The sequence below is a fragment of the Camelina sativa genome, chromosome 12 (assembly GCF_000633955.1).
Source record: "Camelina sativa cultivar DH55 chromosome 12, Cs, whole genome shotgun sequence".
Lineage (NCBI taxonomy): Eukaryota > Viridiplantae > Streptophyta > Magnoliopsida > Brassicales > Brassicaceae > Camelina > Camelina sativa.
This window is the reverse complement of record NC_025696.1, coordinates 10,726,856-10,746,398: the sequence shown is the minus strand read 5'-3', so window position 1 is coordinate 10,746,398 and position 19,543 is coordinate 10,726,856. Positions and strand designations below refer to the sequence as shown.

General features: G+C 36.9%; 4 protein-coding genes across 5 annotated transcripts; 1 reads left to right on the top strand and 3 right to left on the bottom strand.

Moving 5' to 3' along the window:
• LOC104731232 lies at positions 952-6,080 on the top strand. Of its 2 annotated transcripts, XM_010450552.1 has the most exons (3): positions 952-1,538; positions 3,041-5,267; positions 5,793-6,080. In XM_010450552.1, exon 2 carries the CDS (start codon positions 3,191-3,193, stop codon positions 4,280-4,282), a length of 1,092 nt encoding a protein of 363 aa, XP_010448854.1. In that variant the 5' UTR covers positions 952-1,538; positions 3,041-3,190; the 3' UTR covers positions 4,283-5,267; positions 5,793-6,080. The 2 variants fall into 2 exon arrangements, with proteins under 2 accessions (XP_010448854.1, XP_010448853.1); XM_010450551.2 differs by lacking the exon at positions 952-1,538 and having other exon boundaries at positions 2,937-5,267.
• Positions 6,219-8,400, bottom strand: LOC104731231. The gene is made up of 7 exons (XM_010450550.2): positions 8,222-8,400; positions 7,476-7,948; positions 7,179-7,393; positions 6,989-7,069; positions 6,821-6,896; positions 6,642-6,725; positions 6,219-6,556 (listed from the first exon to the last, which is right to left on the bottom strand). The coding sequence occupies exons 2-7, from the start codon at positions 7,921-7,923 to the stop codon at positions 6,429-6,431; spliced, it is 1,032 nt and encodes a 343-aa protein (XP_010448852.1). The 5' UTR covers positions 7,924-7,948; positions 8,222-8,400; the 3' UTR covers positions 6,219-6,428.
• LOC104731230 (methyl-CpG-binding domain-containing protein 1-like) lies at positions 14,596-16,130 on the bottom strand. Its single transcript, XM_010450549.1, has 3 exons — positions 16,050-16,130; positions 15,810-15,903; positions 14,596-15,303 (listed from the first exon to the last, which is right to left on the bottom strand). The coding sequence occupies exons 2-3, from the start codon at positions 15,852-15,854 to the stop codon at positions 14,797-14,799; spliced, it is 552 nt and encodes a 183-aa protein (XP_010448851.1). The 5' UTR covers positions 15,855-15,903; positions 16,050-16,130; the 3' UTR covers positions 14,596-14,796.
• On the bottom strand, positions 16,759-17,933 carry LOC104731229 (methyl-CpG-binding domain-containing protein 1-like). The gene is made up of 3 exons (XM_010450548.2): positions 17,880-17,933; positions 17,715-17,772; positions 16,759-17,345 (listed from the first exon to the last, which is right to left on the bottom strand). The coding sequence occupies exons 2-3, from the start codon at positions 17,751-17,753 to the stop codon at positions 16,887-16,889; spliced, it is 498 nt and encodes a 165-aa protein (XP_010448850.1). The 5' UTR covers positions 17,754-17,772; positions 17,880-17,933; the 3' UTR covers positions 16,759-16,886.

The window sequence follows — 19,543 nt, the reverse complement described above, 5'->3', positions numbered from 1 at the left end:
TTTTTTTTTTTTTTTTGGACAAACATATGCTCTCCCTAAGTACCTTTTTATCTTATCGTCATGGTTTGTTGTTTCTAAAAGTCCATTTGAATAAGAAGTACTCTGTTTTATACTCTGTTTTTATATTTACACTAGTTATCAAAATTTCTTCAATAACATATTATTATATAAATACTTCAAAGAAAAGCTAACTTAATCCACTAAAAATGCAATAGAGAAACACTAACAATGATCTTTCGGTTCCAAATCTAAGAAGTGGCATGTAAAGCAAAAGGTGCATTTACCATTACATGCATATTTTTGTCACTATCATAAACTCAGGCATAGTTTATATTTACCATTACATAAACTCATTCTCCACGAGGGAGATTTATCAATATCAACATAGTTTCACATTCACTGGTAAAGGGTTATAGAAACTCATTGTTGTGAGTCTTGTAAGAATCAATATAATTCACAAAGTTGAAACTTTTTTTCCCCTAACAAGTTACAAATTTTTTTGCAAGTTGTATTCAAAACATTAATTTCAATAAAACCTACTTTTTAGAAGTGGAAACGGTTACAAAAATTTCAAAAAAAAAATTCACAAATACGAAGGATGATTTAATTTTCTACGCAACAAAATATCTGTAATCATGCGAAAACAGGAATTTTATGCTTTTGTAGCTTTATTTTATTTTTTTGCTAATGAAAATTTCTCTAATTTGTCGTTGGTCCTTCTGGTGCTGTAAAGTATAATTTCTATAAATACTAAAGAAGAAGAAGGAATAATATTATATACTTCACGAAAACATCACTCCACCGAGAATCAATCTCGAGTTGCCCAAAACAAATGATTTGAAGAAAGTAAGGTGCCTGTGAGACTCGTTTAGGCCCACTAAAGGCCCAGCTCCTTTGTTAAACAAAAACCCTAAGCGAGTGTGTATATATGGGTGTACGTATAGTCTTCTTCGTTATAGCCGCTTACAAAGTTTTCGTTCCAACTTCGATCACTCCCTTGTTTCCGTAAATCTGAATCTCAAGTCACCATCACTAGTCTCGTTGAGATCAAGTTGCTGTCCTTGTTGTGGTGTGTCCTTGTTCGTAAGAAAGTAGAAACAAGTTGTTCGCCACGTTACGTCGAGCCGTAGTCACCACCGCTTGAGTCAGCGTTTATCTCCGTCATTCACTTCTCTCACCGGAGTCGAGATCCATCACCGGTGGTTTGGTGGAGGAAGGAAAGATCAGTGTCAAGTAGGGATATTGGTGATCAGTTTCGGGTCAAAACTAAAGGACCCAGATTGTGAGTTGGGTGTCGTTGGATAGATCTTTCTGCAAGGAAGAAGTAGCAACAAACGGTACTTCGATCCGAGTTTGCAGTTTCAACCTGACGTTTTGGTGAAAGAATTCCGGTGATACCTGTGAACTTTAAGGCAGTTTGACGATTGTTTCAGATAGAAGGGGTGTTAGGGAAGCCACCTGAGCCATCCTTATCACCGAGAAAGATTGTTGCTAACTGCTTCAGCCTTTCCTTCCAGTTCTTGCCAGATCAAAGTCAGGTGAGGGTGGTATTTGCGGTTATGCAGTAGCCTCTTTCCTTATATAATCTTCGATAGTTGCTAAGTATAGGCTTGTGAATAGTCTTTGGGTGGCTTGTGATTATTTCATAAAGTTAGGTTGTTAGTAACTTGAATGTGTGATTTTAATGTTTAAGGATATATGTTAAGACAAGTTTATGAATGGCATAAGCATATGCATGAGAACGAGAATGAGAATGTTAGTGTGGGAGTAGTTGTGCCATGAGGGCCTTGCTCTGAGTGTGGGAGTAGTTGTGCCGCAAGGGCCTTGCTCTGAGTGTGATATTTAAGTTGCATGATTTCATGATAACGAGATAAAGAAATAAATGAGTTACGTGTTGCATGTCGTCGATGTGATGGTTGTTGATGGTTAGACATTCTGATTCTATGCTAAGTAATGGTCGTGTTTATGTTTGGAACGTGTTTACTGTATGGCTAGTGGGCAGAGTTGATCTCCTCACTGAGTAAACTCGTTTTACTCACCCCTTTCTCTTTTCCCTTCTTCAGGTCAGGAGAGAAATGTGATTAGCTACGCAAGTTAGTACTTTCTTTTGGTGTATTTTTGGGAGAGGGGTGTGACAATTGGTATCAGAGCGGAGGTTAAAGTCAAGCCGGTTCTGACCCGGAAGGCTAAGATTTTAAAACGATTTAAAAAAAAAAAAAAATTATTGTAGNAAACTTATTATTGTAGCATTTTGAAAAAGGGGACTGAGACTTTTCAAAAAAAAAAAAAAACACCAAAAGAAGTAGACTTGCGTTTAGAATTGTTTGAGTAAATTTTTAGTTTGCGTAGTGGTTCTGAATTTTGATCTTATGCAAGCAGAGAATGGCACCAAACAGAAGAGGAAGGCGTCCGGCAAACCCCAGAGAAAACCAAGTTGGTAATGCACCAGCTAATGAGCAAGGTCAACCACAAGCAGAAGATAATCCTATTGCCGCTCATGCATAAGAGATTGCTGCAACTCGTGCAGAGATGCAAGAGCTCCGTAACATGATGCAGGAGATTTTGGATCGACCTGTGTATGCACCCCCACCACCACCTAGAGAAGCAGCACCCCGTCAGCCACCTCCAGTTGCACCTCGGCATCGTCAGCCACCACCGCTACCGGCAGAGTTTTCTTATTTCGAGACAATGAAGCTCATGGGAACCATGGGGACTGAGTACTTTATTGGTGGGAATGATCAGACCCGGGCTGATGATTGGCAGCAGACGTTGGAGAAAAATTTCAGGACAGCTAGATGTCCAATGGAGTTTAGAAAGGATCTTGCAGTGCATTACTTGCGGGGAAATGCAGACAATTGGTGGAGAAATGTTGAGAGGAGCTTACCTGTTGGTTATGTGCCTACTTGGGAGGATTTCTTGGATGAGTTTAATAAAANAAAAAAAAAAAAAAAACACCAAAAGAAGTAGACTTGCGTTTAGAATTGTTTGAGTAAATTTTTAGTTTGCGTAGTGGTTCTGAATTTTGATCTTATGCAAGCAGAGAATGGCACCAAACAGAAGAGGAAGGCGTGCGGCAAACCCCAGAGAAAACCAAGTTGGTAATGCACCAGCTAATGAGCAAGGTCAACCACAAGCAGAAGATAATCCTATTGCCGCTCATGCATAAGAGATTGCTGCAACTCGTGCAGAGATGCAAGAGCTCCGTAACATGATGCAGGAGATTTTGGATCGACCTGTGTATGCACCCCCACCACCACCTAGAGAAGCAGCACCCCGTCAGCCACCTCCAGTTGCACCTCGGCATCGTCAGCCACCACCGCTACCGGCAGAGTTTTCTTATTTCGAGACAATGAAGCTCATGGGAACCATGGGGACTGAGTACTTTATTGGTGGGAATGATCAGACCCGGGCTGATGATTGGCAGCAGACGTTGGAGAAAAATTTCAGGACAGCTAGATGTCCAATGGAGTTTAGAAAGGATCTTGCAGTGCATTACTTGCGGGGAAATGCAGACAATTGGTGGAGAAATGTTGAGAGGAGCTTACCTGTTGGTTATGTGCCTACTTGGGAGGATTTCTTGGATGAGTTTAATAAAAAGTATTTTCCTCAGGAAGCTATGGACCAGCTGGAATGTGAGTTTTTGGAGCTTCGTCAGGGCATAATGACTGTCAGAGAGTATGATGCTGAGTTCACTCGTCTAAGGAGGTTTATTGGAAGGGAGTATGGAGAGCAGGAGTTGATTCGTAGATTTATGAGAGGATTAAGGGCTAATATTCGCAATCGTTGTTCTATTCGGGGATGTATTAGCATGGTTGAGCTAGTAGAGCAAGCTGCTACAATTGAAAGAGGAATTGAGGAAGAAGCTGAGGACCTCATAAGGACTAATGAGGGGGTAACTAAGGAAGAAAAATCTCATAAGCGAATTTGGGATAACAATGACTCAGAGCTAGGCCAGAATCGTTTCCTAAAATGTGTTACGTGTGGCAGAAAGCATGGTGGAACATGTTGGGAGGCAATTGGAGCGTGCATTAGGTGTGGGGGGACTGATCATTTGGTCAAGAACTGCCCCATCGGAAATGGAGACTGTAGGAGGTGTGGTCAGCTGGGCCATTATGCACGGGAGTGTACTATGCTTCAAAGAGGGGGACATCAAGGAAACCAAAACCGGGAAAACCTTCCACCACCTCCGAAGAGGCAAGCTTTAAGGCCTGGTGTGTTTGCTACATCAAATCAAGGTGTCGCGTCAGACATTGCTCTAGAACAAGATCAGGTTAAAAACTAAAGTTCAAAGGCAGAAGATTTAAGCTTATCAGAGGAAAGCTTTAAATGTTCTTTTTCGGTTTTTCTTTTTGGACCATACTATGTTAGGTTCTTATTCAATTCATTCCTTGAATTTCTATGAAGATTTTTTTACTGTTTTAAATGGTTTTGAGACTGTTGCGTTTTATTCGATTCTTTAATGGTCAATTGAGTCGTTTAGAATTTTTATTGGACAAGTTTTGATACCATGATCTATTAAGGATGAAAGCCTAACCGAGCTAAGAATGTTGAATTCGGGGACGAATTCTCTTAAAGTAGGGGAGAACTGTGAGACCCGTTTAGGCCCACTAAAGGCCCAGCTCCTTTGTTAAACAAAACCCTAAGCGAGTGTGTATATATGGGTGTACGTATGGTCTTCTTCGTTATAGCCGCTTACAAAGTTTTCGTTCCAACTTCGATCACTCCCTTGTTTCCGTAAATCTGAATCTCAAGTCACCATCACTAGTCTCGTTGAGATCAAGTTGCTGTCCTTGTTGTGGTGTGTCCTTGTTCGTAAGAAAGTAGAAACAAGTTGTTCGCCACGTTACGTCGAGCCGTAGTCACCACCGCTTGAGTCAGCGTTTATCTCCGTCATTCACTTCTCTCACCGGAGTCGAGATCCATCACCGGTGGTTTGGTGGAGGAAGGAAAGATCAGTGTCAAGTAGGGATATTGGTGATCAGTTTCCGGTCAAAACTAAAGGACCCAGATTGTGAGTTGGGTGTCGTTGGATAGATCTTTCTGCAAGGAAGAAGTAGCAACAAACGGTACTTCGATCCGAGTTTGCAGTTTCAACCTGACGTTTTGGTGAAAGAATTCCGGCGATACCTGTGAACTTTAAGGCAGTTTGACGATTGTTTCAGATAGAAGGGGTGTTAGGGAAGCCACCTGAGCCATCCTTATCACCGAGAAAGATTGTTGCTAACTGCTTCAGCCTTTCCTTCCAGTTCTTGCCAGATCAAAGTCAGGTGAGGGTGGTATTTGCGGTTATGCAGTAGCCTCTTTCCTTATATAATCTTCGATAGTTGCTAAGTATAGGCTTGTGAATAGTCTTTGGGTGGCTTGTGATTATTTTATAAAGTTAGGTTGTTAGTAACTTGAATGTGTGATTTTAATGTTTAAGGATATATGTTAAGACAAGTTTATGAATGGCATAAGCATATGCATGAGAACGAGAATGAGAATGTTAGTGTGGGAGTAGTTGTGCCATGAGGGCCTTGCTCTGAGTGTGGGAGTAGTTGTGCCGCAAGGGCCTTGCTCTGAGTGTGATATTTAAGTTGCATGATTTCATGATAACGAGATAAAGAAATAAATGAGTTATGTGTTGCATGTCGTCGATGTGATGGTTGTTGATGGTTAGACATTCTGATTTTATGCTAAGTAATGGTCGTGTTTATGTTTGGAACGTGTTTACTGTATGGCTAGTGGGCAGAGTTGATCTCCTCACTGAGTAAACTCGTTTTACTCACCCCTTTTTCTTTTCCCTTCTTCAGGTCAGGAGAGAAATGTGATTAGCTACGCAAGTTGGTACTTTCTTTTGGTGTATTTTTGGGAGAGGGGTGTGACAGTGCCAGTGTAGACAGACACACATGACACATTCATTCATTTTGTACGCTAATCTTGTGTGTGATATACCAAATTTCTATAATTAGAAATGAATAATGATCTTTGAACATATGACCCTAGAACAATGGATAATGAGAAGCAACTTAGTGGACCTATGCTATGTACACAATTACACAAATTAGTGGACCTATGCGGCTATGCGTGTATTAAGATTCTAAAAAGTAATCTTCTGTTACTATCTTATGTTGTCTTGGTCGTTGTTGTTTATACCTCTCTTTAACAGTAAAGTGGTCGTCTCTTCTATTTATGTCGATCAGAAACACTCATAACCATACTTATGAATTTTGTAAAACTGAAAAATAATAACCCTTATCTAATTATAGGTAACGAGAACTGATTAATGTAACAAAAGATACATAGATAATTATCATCAAGGAGCAGTAGTTAAAACCCTCATATCATGTCATCATACAAGTTACAGTAATATTGCAACCAAAGTACAGTAAATAGTCTTTGGTTGCATGCCCTAAAGCCTTTTTAGAAACCGGACATGTGGTCCTAGATTAGTTTCTGCCATATCCTCTTACATTCATTGCACCTTTTGTTCTTCTTGATGGTTCAGATCGTGCATGAGAAGGACTTGGATCAGTCGAGGGAAGCAACACTGGTTGCTCTCTGTTTACAAGATCGCCTGTAAAAATATCAAAGAGATGATTACTCAGTGTTCCCAAAGGAAGGTACAACACAAAAAAAAAAGGCGTAATTTGAATACTTACTGCCAAAGGAACCAGACCGACCAGGTAACTGCATTTGCCTTCTAGCATTTCCATTCCAAGACTGCTCAAAGTCAACCAACTCATCTGCAGAATTTTGCAATTGAAAGCAAAGGGTATATAAGGATCTCATATCCACAATAGAATCTTTCTGAGGCTTAACGAGAAAGTGTTACTTATACCTTCGTTTAAATTGTGCAAGGTCTGCGTTGTATCAACACGGCCATCTGAGTTAAGTTTACGAGCAACTGTGTGGCCCTGGAAAGCATAAGAAAATCACTTATATTTGAGATCCAACAAGACAAGATAAAATATTTTCATAATCCTCAGCTCTGTAATGTATAAAACACCTTGTTATGAAGGCCTCTCGAGATCCTGTGTGCAGCTTCCCGCGTTGCAGTGTTGGCCTCTCTGCTTTCTTCAAGAGTTAACTGTTTCACAGTAATACCGGTTTTAGCAGTAAGCATAACCTAACATTCTTACACACACACACATACATGACACATATAAATAGATTACTACTAAAAGTGAAAAACTGACCCCATCACTTCCTGTCCTTCTAGTCTTGGAAGAAGTGTAGTAGTTGCCGTTCTGACCACCGTAAGTAACAGAGGAGCTATGGAAACTATAACTACGGGTTTGTGGTTGCCATAGTCCATTGTTCACCATACCACTAACATTAATGTTCTGCATTTGCTGTGAGTTCCTTCTCTCCGGATTTGCATTCATGTATTGCAACTCTCTGTTCCTTCTCTCTGCACAAAACATAAAAAAAAAAACACATTCAGTTCCAGTAGACACAGTCCGCTTTATAACTAAGGTTGTTGTAATCACCACCTTCCGCTTCCACTCTAGCAAATTCAGCAGTATCCGCCTCACTGCTGGACCGGCCATGTTTGCCAAGACTCCCTTTCTTCTTCTCTTTCCCTTCTTCTTCTTCTCCTTCCTTCTCATCATCAGAATCAATCTCTTCAATAATAGGTCCACGTGATGATCGACTTGGTCCTGGTGGCTGATCAATAAAACCGGGTGGAGGACGCATTTCTGCAAAAGGATTCATGCTGGAAGTTCCAAAGAAATTGGAGTGAAACATGCCACCACCACCACCACCAAAAGGCTGGGTGAAAAAAGGATCATCAAACGGATCTCTTCCACCGAAAAAACTGGACATGAGATTTTGAGGAGGACCATTATTAAGACCACCACCAAATCCACCAAAAGAGCCTCCTCCTCCTCCAAAACCAAATCCACCAAAAGGATCTCTACCACCACCACCTCCTTGCATCTTCCTCCCTTGGATTAACTTAAAACTACACAAAAACAATAACAGAATTCATAAGAGATCTCAAATTCTCTAGGCCACAACCAACCAACTCTCTAAACTACTTACAAAAGCAATACCTAAAAGCAATTACAAAACGAATCGTCTAAAAAAAAAATCAAAATCGAAAAAGTACGAGCAGAGCTATAACATGAATCAAAAACCCTAACGAGAAACCCCAAATCGAAAAATTCAAAAACACAAAAAAAAAAACAGTGAAATCAAAAACATCATAGGAATTGAAGGAGATTCATCGATATACCTCAAACAACAAGGATCGAGAGAGAGAGAGAGAAGACTACTACTCGACTCTCGAGTTATGTATCGTTTGAGGAGGAACTGAGGAAGAAGAAGGAATTTAGGAATAAATAAGAAGCTTCAGGAATTACACAAGTCGCGATATGATTGGTTTGGTGGTTTGGGGCACCGGACACCTTTCCTGTAATTTTGGTCTTCCTGCTCTCATGGATTTATTTCTAAACATGTTGCATAATTTTACTACTTTTTAACTATTTTGTTAAATTCTAATATATTTTTTTATTAATTGAATTGTGATTTTTTTTTAATTCTCTTCTTTAAATGAGTTCCCACTGAATTTCGTATTAGTTATAAAAAAAATTTAGTATTGACAAAAGAAGAAAAGTTAAAATTTTGGATATTTATATAACTTGTAACTTAAACTTGTTGTCTTCTTTTGGTTGCCAACGTATATTATGCATGAATAACAATTATAACATACAGGAAAACAAATCTTACCACATTATTTTATTCTATAACAGGTTAAAATTGATATACTTCTTTTGTTAATTTTTTGGTAATTGGAAATTACATTTAATGGTAATTTTCCCTTATACAGGACTAAAAAAAACATTTTATTATCTTAAAACCGTAGTGTTATATTTTTAAAATAAGCATGGAAAATTTATGTACATAATATTTATCCAGAGTATATACGTAGAAATATAGTTTGGAAAAAAATGTCTGAAGCGATCGAAGCCAAACAACTGTCTTTTTGTCCCAAACGAAATTTATTAACGACATCATAACAGAAAAGCTAACGGATGTTAATTACTCCGTCACCTTAAATTATAAAATTAGGTTTTTGGTCTGGTCAATAATGTTTCATGTTTTAAATGGGAAGTCATCTCTAACTCTATGTTTTAAATGACCACACGAAAAGTTGATGATTTAAACGACTCTTTTTTGAAAGTTTATAGTTAAAACGACATTTTTTCCAATATAGTTTACCATATATATGTTATTTTACTCCAAACTGAAAATTTCATAGCACAAAACCAAAATCACCATCATAAGATTGATCATAAAGTTCATTCAGTGAGCTCAAAACAACAATATCAGGATTTTAGATTCTTTTACTCGGCAGAAGAATATAATAAAGAAAAATTCAGGAACTATGTCTTACAGATGTCACACAGTGATTTGCTGATGATTTTATAGTTTTACTATTTCTTAAATCCATTTTATGTATACTTTACTACTTGAATTGGATTTTTCTTTAGTTATTCAAATGACTTTCCTCGCAATTTCGTATTTGTTTAATTTTTGGTATATTAACAACATAATAAAAGTTAAAATTTTGAGTATTAAACCTATTATGTATGATTTTTCATCGAGGAATCCCAAAGTTAAGAGATAAAATTGATATGTGTGAAACATAAACACATAAGATTTGTGAGTAGTATTATGAGAGAGAATAAAACGAATTGAAGTGTGGGAGAGTAAAAGTGGTTTTGCTTAGTTTTGTTACCTCAAGAGTTGTTGAATCCGCAGATCTAGCGTCCATATATCAACTTCTTCAAATTCACTGCCATAACAAAAGAAAAAACACACAAAACCTTCAATTTCAAGCCCTAACAACCAAATATATATTAAAAAATATCTTCAAAGTTGAGGATTTTTCAACCACAAAATGAAAACCAAACGAGAGAGTGATTCAACAGATTGTATACCTCAAACAACAATTTCAATGGAAAATTTGAGAGCAATTTTTGTTGGGTAATTAGAGAATTGTGTCATGTAACCCTTTTTTTTATAATGCAGTTTGTGAAGACTAAAAGAAATCTTGTCTAAACTGTAAGTACAGTTGTCGTGAAACAATTGGCTAAAAATCTTATCGCATACCATTTATGTAGATTTTTCATGGATTTTTTTCTAAACATGGCATAATTTACTTTAAGTTATATTTTTTTTCTTTAGTTAAATCCCTAATTATAAGTTTTATTATTTTTTTTATTTTTGTAGATGCCCATGGATTTCAAGTGTGCAAGAATCAGATATAGTGTGGGCTTTTACATAACACACCATTGTAGTTGGAGGGTAGGAGCACCTCTCTTGCATTAATAAGAAAAGCATTGGACTGTGGTGATTATATATCTATTGTTATTTGATGGAACATCAGGTCTTTGCAGAGTTGAGTAATCTCACTATTCCGATCCATATCCAAATATATAATAGATATCGTCAATGCATGTTATTATCATCTATAGATCACAATGAAAATGTATATTTATGAAATGTGAATATCAAATGAACATGTTTGTTGTGTGTAAAAAGATAGATACAGTACTTGAGAAAATTTATTTTCACAAAAAAAAAAAAAGATAGAGACAAAACATCCACGAAAGGCACTAAAGCAAATTTACACAAGACAAGGTATATTGATACATACACAAAGCAAATTTTCGATTCCAAAAGTTTTAAGTCTAAAGGTCTATATAGAAACTGAAGCGGCTCCATCTCCGACATGCTTGTTGAAGTCTTGTTGATATAAACCTCCAAGTGATGGCAACTTCTTCATATCTTCTTTAGTGTACAATGGCACGAACCATTGCATTTTATCACTTCCAAATACTTGATTCAACATAAGAAATAAACAAGCTTTTCAAAGATTTCATTTCACTTGCCGGAAAATACTTGTATTGACTCGATAATCAAGTGAGAGTTGTATTACCTCAATAGTTGTGCTATACGACTACGAGTGACCAACATTAATTATGTGCATTATGTACGGGAAATGCTATGTTCAATACTGGAAAGCAAGCGAGGGAAGTTTTTGGATCAAAAGAAAAGACTTGGCATCGTTAAGGTGCAACGAAACAAACAAGCAAACAAAACGGAGATTGAGATATATAGGTATCTTGTACTCACCAAGTGCAACAAAGGTGGCTGCTTCCTGGTGAAACGGTTATATCACCATCTCCATCGCTGAAGGAATACGAGGAAAACTGGCAATAGTGATATTGCAACCACGTACACTTGTCTCAAGAAATGTATAAAACTGCATTTTGACATATTGGGAATGCATTAAAGATCATGGAAACATTAATGAATAGAACATATCAAGTTCACGAAAATATGCGGTACATGTGGAAGGTTGTGGTGTGACATTATTGTCAAAAGCATGGCTCTAAAGCGAATCAGTTAGCATCAAATCAAAACAAAAGAAACTACAGTACTTGCAATTCCCTCGTTTCAGCAATCATTACGTGACTAAAGTTCTAATCATATCCATGTATTTATAAGCCCAAAAACAACTTCATTCAGTGATGCTATGATAAGTTGACATATATATATACCAAGAATAGGAGAAAAGACTTGTAGCTAGTTCAATGCCTCTCACACGAATTTAATAAAAGAATCATCTTCAGGAACTATGTGTTTTACAGAAGTACCGCTGTGACTGGCAGAGGGTTTGAGCCATTCGGAAACCATTCCTGTAATTTGCTAATGCTCTCTCATTGCTTAATTTATGAGGGTCAACGTCTGAGAGCAGAGAGATGCCCAACGGTCAACGATCGACGGTTAGGAATTGATGAGAAACCCAACGGTGGTCCACGTGGATGGACGATGCCATTGCCACGTCATAAAAACCTAATAAGCTGGGCCTGGGGGAGACTAGGAGTGTACGAATGCGGATCCATCGAACGGTTATTATTTGCTGAAAAATCCACGTGGAGGTAATCTACCCATGTTTTTGTTTTTCTATAAAACAAACTTACATTTCATTATTTTTTCTTTTTCTACTACGCTTCATTTTTTTTTCTCGAGAAAGATTCTTGTTTCTTTTATTTTCTCGAGAAACTTACTGAGAGATTCTTAAGCGGGTGTGAACGATCAAGAAGAACTCTACTCTACCATGTCTGCTGAACAACAACAGCCACAGCCACCAGCGATGTACGATTCTTCATCTTCTTCTTTTTTCTCGTTTCATGCTTTCAATTTGTTTTCTTGGTACACAAGTCATCTCTGTTATATGCTTGCTGAATCGATGAGATTGTTTTATTGAGATTGTTTTCGTGAGATTTTGCGTCTTGGTGAATCTAGTGTTGAATTCGCTTGGTTTGGTTTGATCTTTAGAGAACATAGATCTTAGAAATTGATAGAGACCTCGCTTGGGGTGATTGCATTGATCTCATTAAAAACATGTAAAGTGATTTTATCTCTGTCACTGATTTATCCTCAGGAATCCACCGATTGACCTCAATACTATAATCAGAACGATCATTATAAGAAATAAGGAAATCATCGGTGAGCTCGTGCGTCTTGCTGTGTCGTGTAGCAACATGACCATCCTACCGTTGTCTGCAACAGGCCTTATCTCTCAAGCTGAGGTGACGCCGAGAGGTTTTCCAGAATCTGTCACAGTCGTCAACGTAAGTCTCTGTTAATTTCTTTTCGAATATATAATCAATTTAGGTTTTTGCATATCACATGCAACAACGTTTCTTGATCGTCTTTTGCAAAAAACAGGGTCCTCAGCGAATTGAGGCCATCTTTGGTGCAATCAATCTACCACACCTAAATGTATGGAGGACTGTTGTGGTCCTAGTTACACTTTCTCGTATTGCTGGTGGTTCTTGTAGAGCCATCCGGCTTGTGTCTCATGGAGATGTTGAGGTATAGTTAATTAGTTACATTTTAAAAGTCTCTGCTTCAAGAGGTATTCACAGCTTTTGTTTCCCTCTTACTAAATTAAAACATCGTCTGCAGGTGAAATATATAATGCGAAGAGTACTACAGGAACAGGTACCAGTCCCGCTCGTGCTTCCAGCAGCTGCAAGGTTTTCTATACTTCTATCTAGTTGCAGTTTTGTCCTCTTGCATTACAAAGTTTTGGAAATAAAAAGGTTTTTTTAAAATCATTCTTCAGGGAACACAGAATCCTCACAGTCACCACTAATCGAGTATGTTATACCCTTTCAACTCTTCCAAACTTTATAGAAACTGTTCTTTCCAAAGTGTGACGTTTTTTTTGTATCTTTGGTGCCAGGACATCTGTGGATGGTTAGCATCGCTTTCTCAGACGACCGGTCAGATCATCTACCTTCAAAATGCAACAGGGAAAATTTCAGATGGTACTGTATACTCTTATACACGCCAAGAGATACTGACAAACTTGGTATGTGTTTACNAAAAAAAAAAAAAAAAAAAAAAAAAAAAGAAGAAGAGATTCATGCAACAGGTTATTGATTGAAATATGAATTGCAGGGCCGTGCTGATATATTACAGCTAGTTGGTCACGTCTTCCCGAATGGGACTGTACAGATCGATCTTACACTATCTGGTGTGTTTGGAGGAACTGCAATAGCTTATAGGCTTATCACTGATGGAGATGTTGTGGTAATTAGTCTCTTTCTCAACTATACTTTATTGGAATTTTTGGGTTACTTGTTTCTGCCCAATAAGACATCAACTTTACTTGTTGCAGTTGGAGGTGACTTTGGTCCGGAACCAGTAGCTTAACCGGACGGAAGCAAACCTGTAGAGTAGAGTAGAGTCAACAAGAAGACATGGCTGAAACGAGTTTTTAGAAATTCAGATTTGTGATACACACTCAAGGAACTTAGAGTAGAGATATACTTACTTACTTGTTACCGTTTTGTGTGCTTGCAAAGCATTTCCTTATCTCTTGAGATTCTTTTGCACTTGTAGGTTTCCTTTTCATGAGTTTAGACTTACTATGTGACACCATTTAATCGATTTACAGAGTCTACGGTTTTTAAATAGCTATTGTTACTCGATGCAACAACTGGTATATTAGTCTTGTTGGGTGGATTAAATACAACATCCTTTAACCTTAGCAACCTGGCTGTTTAGGCAGAGTTTGAAACAGAAAGCTACGGCTATCTACAGGATTAGAATTAAACCTGATAATGGTCTAAGCTGCAGAATCTGGACTGTTCGTGGACACCTTATAGTCCTTGAGGACCAAAAAACTCTGCCACACTAGCTTCACTGTGAGGAGAAGCACTTTGGTCTCTCCTAGAAATATAGATTGGCATAAATAATAATGAAAAGTTATATTTAAAGAAAGAAAAAAATGTGATATACATATACAATACACAAACAAAAATGGTCATGGAGTATATTTTTCAGCTTACCAAAAATTACACTTATGCGTTTCAAAACCAGTTCAAATTTACATGTTGAAGATCAACGAGAAGAGCCACAAAATCAACAGAAAGAGAGGCAAGTACTTGATTCTTCCATGCTAGGTTCGTTTTGCACTTACTCTACATTCTTGAGATCGACCTCGTGTTGCAGACAATACTCTCATGAACCAAGCATATTTCAAGTGGTGATGGTCATTAGTGTAAGAGACTTGTTGGACATTAGTGGGACATAACGAAAAAAGAGAAGATAATATCATCATTCATTACATAATAACGACCAAATCAGAGTCAAAGAGATGGGTTTGAAATACATTATAAAGTCACAAGTTCAACCCTAAACCCCTTACAAAAACTAAACCAACTACAACCTAGAGATCCCAGATCACTCGGAGAACAGCATCAGAAGCTTGGAGCACTGTGTAGCTCAATTAAATTTTTTCCTTGGATGGAATATGGTTATGGGTCCTGACCTGATAGTTAGACCACCACGGACAGTACTAGGAACAGTATCTTCCATCACCTTTGGGACAGTGAAATTGAAATCTCCAAGAGGTGCATAACTATAATCCTGGTTGGATTCAATGAATGCGGCAATTTCGTTGCGAGACTTGAGCCTCTTCCCAGTAGGAGTTATGTAGTAAGCATCCATTTTCGAGTAGTCCTTTCTCAGAATTAAGCTCCTCTTGAACCCTCTTGGTGTCTTAGGCAAGCCAGGCTTGTCAATGACCCATGTTCTGGAGGAATCATAGTTGAGGTCTGCAGCATCTTTACAGGAAACACCTTCTTTCTTGTTGCACACAAATGGGTCCTCTCGTTGTCTACTTCTGATCTCCTCATACTCTTCTTGAGTATCAATCTTCCTCCACTTCAAGCAAAGTTTACATTCAACAGCATAGATATCAACCAACTTCCCTGAAGTAATGAATTTTCTCTGCACAGATACATATATGGAATCTCTGTGAAAAGAAGAACCACACTCACACACACACATGCCACTTGGATAACATATAACCAAACAAGAACCATGCTACAACAGGTTAGTATCACACAGCTCGTCTTAATATATGGCAAAGACTAGAAAACATGCCTAAAGAACACAAAGTTTCACACTTTTCAAGACTTCTTCTTCTAAAATACAGTCGGGAACCACAAAAATAGACAAAGCATCTTTGAGAACAAGAACAAGAGAATCATTCCAAAACATAGCAAAACACATTCATAAAGAGGGTAATAAAAGCCTGATTCCCCAAACGGATATAGCAAAACTTATGTTCAATAAAAGCTTATATGTCTCTCAACTGAGAAAATCTCGAAGTTAAAGAGATAGAATTGAATTGTACGGAACACAAATAGCATAAGATCTGTGAGTATATTAACAGAGACAAAGCGAAATCGAAGTGTGTGTGCAGTGAAGTAAAGTGGGTTTTACTACTATACCTTAGCGGTGGTTGATGACGCTGAAGCTGCTGATTTCGCATCCATCTTGCCACTTTTTTCCGGTGACCAAGAGAGACTTCTTCAAATTCACTCACTGCCATAAAAGGAGAAAAAAAATACAATTTTTAAGCCCTTAGAATTTCAATATAACGAAGAACCCTAACGAGAAAACTTCAAAATTGAGAATTTATCAATTAGAAAATCAAACATCAAACAGGGGGAGTGATTCAAAGTGTATACCTTTGAACAACGAAACTAGATTTTTCCAGAAATCTCTCAGAGCAATAGTTTGTCTTTTTATATTATTATTATAAAGAGAAGAAGGAAGTAAATGTGATTAAATTTTTCTCCAACTGTATTTTACAAATGTCATGATTTGATTGGCTACAATGTTACACACAGACCATTTCATTAAACTTCTCATGGATTTTGTTTCTAAACATTTCTTAATTTAATTAAAATTGTAATATTTTTTGCCTAATTAAGTTTTAGGCTTTGAATGTTTATTAGTTTTAGGTGATTTTTTGGATTTTGCATCTTTAAAACTTTTTTTTTTTGCCATTCAAGACTTTTAAAATTTACTAGATTCTTTTTAATAAAGTGAACCTAGTTTTTGTGTGGTTTCTCCCAATTTTCTAAGAGAAACAATTTCTTTTTCAACAAGAGTTATGTTTTATTTTTGAGTTTAAGATTTTTGATTTATTAATTCTAAAATTAATTACTATAGCTAAAAACCAGAAAAAACAAAAAAAAAACAAATCAAAAACCAAAAACCACTTAAAAGCTAATAATCATTCATGGCTCTATGGTTATCAATGTTTTTGTGTAGATGGCTCTATGGATTTCAGGTGTGCAAAATTGCAAAAAATCAAAAGGAACATGTTTGCTCTGTAAAGAAGAAGCTTGAGATATTTCTTTTCACCAAAAAGAAAAATAATAAGACAAAAAATCCAGAAAGGGTTCAAATCTTAATACACAAGACAAGAGACAATAATTCATAACACAAAGAAGTTTTTAATTCCAGAATTTCTAGTTCATGGTCCTAGAGACTGAAGTGGCTCTGTCTCTGAACTGCTCTCATGCATTCTCACTCTTGGTTGGCTTGGGGACAGTTTTTTCCATTATTTTTGGGACTGTAAAACAGAAATTCCAAAGTCTTCTACTATCATAATCCGGATCATTGGCCTTAAGGAAGTCTTCAACCTCAGAGAACATCTTCAACTTCTTCCCAGTAGGAGTTACGTAGTAAGCATCAACTTTCGAGTAGTCCTTTCTCGTAACTAAGATCCTCTTGAACCCTCTTGGTGTCTCAGGCAAGCCACGCTTGTCAACGGCCCATACTCTGGAGGAGTCGTACACAAGGTCTCCAGCATCTTCACAGGTAGTACCTTCTTTCTGCTTACATACAAACAGTTCCTTGAGTCTACGTCTTATTTGTTCGTATGCTTCTTGCGTCTCAATCTGCCTCCACTTGTGGCACTCCTCACATTGCACAGCAAACATACCAATCTCCCTCTCTGAAGTTCTGACTTTTCTCTGCACGACACAAAAGCACAAGCTACTAGGTTAAATATAATCATACAAGAACCATGCTATTGCTACAACATATCGAAATCTAGTTGGAACCACAAAATAGACAGCAATATAACATGACCAAACATATTAACAAAGCATCTTTGAGAACAAGAACCGATGAAAAAGATAACAAAACTCGAAGCCGCAGGAGTGCCCTTATCTACCGGCGGAAACAAGAAAATCACTTCACAACATAACAACACATTGACTAGGCAAAGAGAACCAAACACACACACGAGACCAAGACCTTAAGTTTCTATGTAACGGATAAACCACACATTCAAAATCATAATAGCGATACTGGTTTTGGTTTAGTGGGGGTGTTGTTACCGTAAGGCTTGTTGAATTCGCTGATGAGCTAGCGTCCATCTCCTCTTCTTCAAATTCACTGCCATAACAAAAAGGAAAAATACACATAAAACCTTCAATATCAAAGCCCCTATCAATCAAATATAACGAAGAACCCTAACGAGATTGATTCAAAAAAGTGTATACCTCGAACAACAATTTCAGATTTCCCAAAAAAAAATCTCAGAGCATGGGTAATGAGAGAACTGTAATGCAGTTTGTGTGGTATATATGAAGAAATAACGAAAGAAATCTTGTAAGACTGTAAATTACAGTTGTCCTGAAACTATTGGCTAAAAATCTTACGCATACCATTTATGTAGATTTTTGTTGGATATTTTTACACATGGGCATAAAATTTAATTATATTTTTTCTATTTTTTTTCCTTAGTCAAATCCCTTAATTAAGTCTTATTATTAGTGTTTTATTTTTTGTTTTGTTTAGATTGCCCATGGATTTCAATTAAGGGATAGAAGCTCTATTGCCTTAAAAGAGAAGATTGGACTTTGCAGAATTTGTGTAATCTTGTAACTCCATATCCAACTATATAAAAGATAGATATCATCAAAGCATGTTATTATTATCTACAGATAAATAATGAAAAAATGTATATTTATGTAAATGTAAATATGAAAGAAACATGTTTGTTGTGTGTAAAGCTACTTGAGAAGTTTCTTTTCACGCAAAAAAAAAGAATAAGAAGAGACAAATATTCCACAAAAAGGCACTAATATGTAATACACAAGTGACAATGTATATTGATACATACACAAAGCACCAAAAATTTCAAGTTTAAAGGGTCATAGAGACTGAAGTGGCTCTGTCTCCGACCTGCTCGCATTGTCCACCCCTCCAAGTGCTGGCAACTTCTTCATATCTTCTTCGGTGTATAGTGGCACGAACCAATACATCTTATCACTTTCAAATACCTAATTCAACAAAAGTAACAAACAAGCTTTTCAAAGCTTTGATTGTGTATATGTCCAAAGATTTCTTTTCACTATCCAGAAAATACTTCTATTAATTAACTCGAGAATCGACCATAACAAGTTAACAACACGAGTTTTTGAGAAAGACAGAGAGAAAACCTGTTCAAAGTTTGTCTTACGACCAAGGTTGTACGGCCACTCGGCCAGTTAACTGTATGCTTCTCATATGCATGAGAGTAAGAAGAAAAGAAAAGAAAAAAAGCATTTGTTTGCCTGAGATTAACATATATTAAATTAAATTTAATAATTCAGAAATTTTAATTCATGAATATATTTCTGATACAGGTAAATCTTACTACTTTTTTTGTTTTTTTAAATGATGCATAAAATGGTACTAATTTTTTTCTTCTATTCAAAATAAACGACATTTTTAATGATTTTTGATATATTAAGAGATTTTTTTTTTTTTTAAATTCATCCAGAGACCTATAAAATGTTTGAGCCCGCACTAGAAATAGATTTCAAGTGGTGATGTTAATTACATAATCTTTAAAAGCATCTATATATATCAGCCACTTGTAAGCTTATATACCAGCTTTAGTATATGGAGACATTTATACGCGAGGAGAGCATTGCTTGAGCATACAAAGCTAGACCATAGAACCATGCACTTTGTCGAGATTATTGCTCTAATACAAAGGTAGTAAATGTGATTAATCTTTGTCGAGATTAGAGCAATAAGCTTTCCATAATGGGTCCTCTCGTTCTCTTTATCTAATATAATAAAGTAGGGTTACACATTTAACAAACTCTATCTATCTGTCACGTGGCACTTCTGAATTCTCTGTTTTCTAACAAACTCTATCTATCTGTCATGTTTA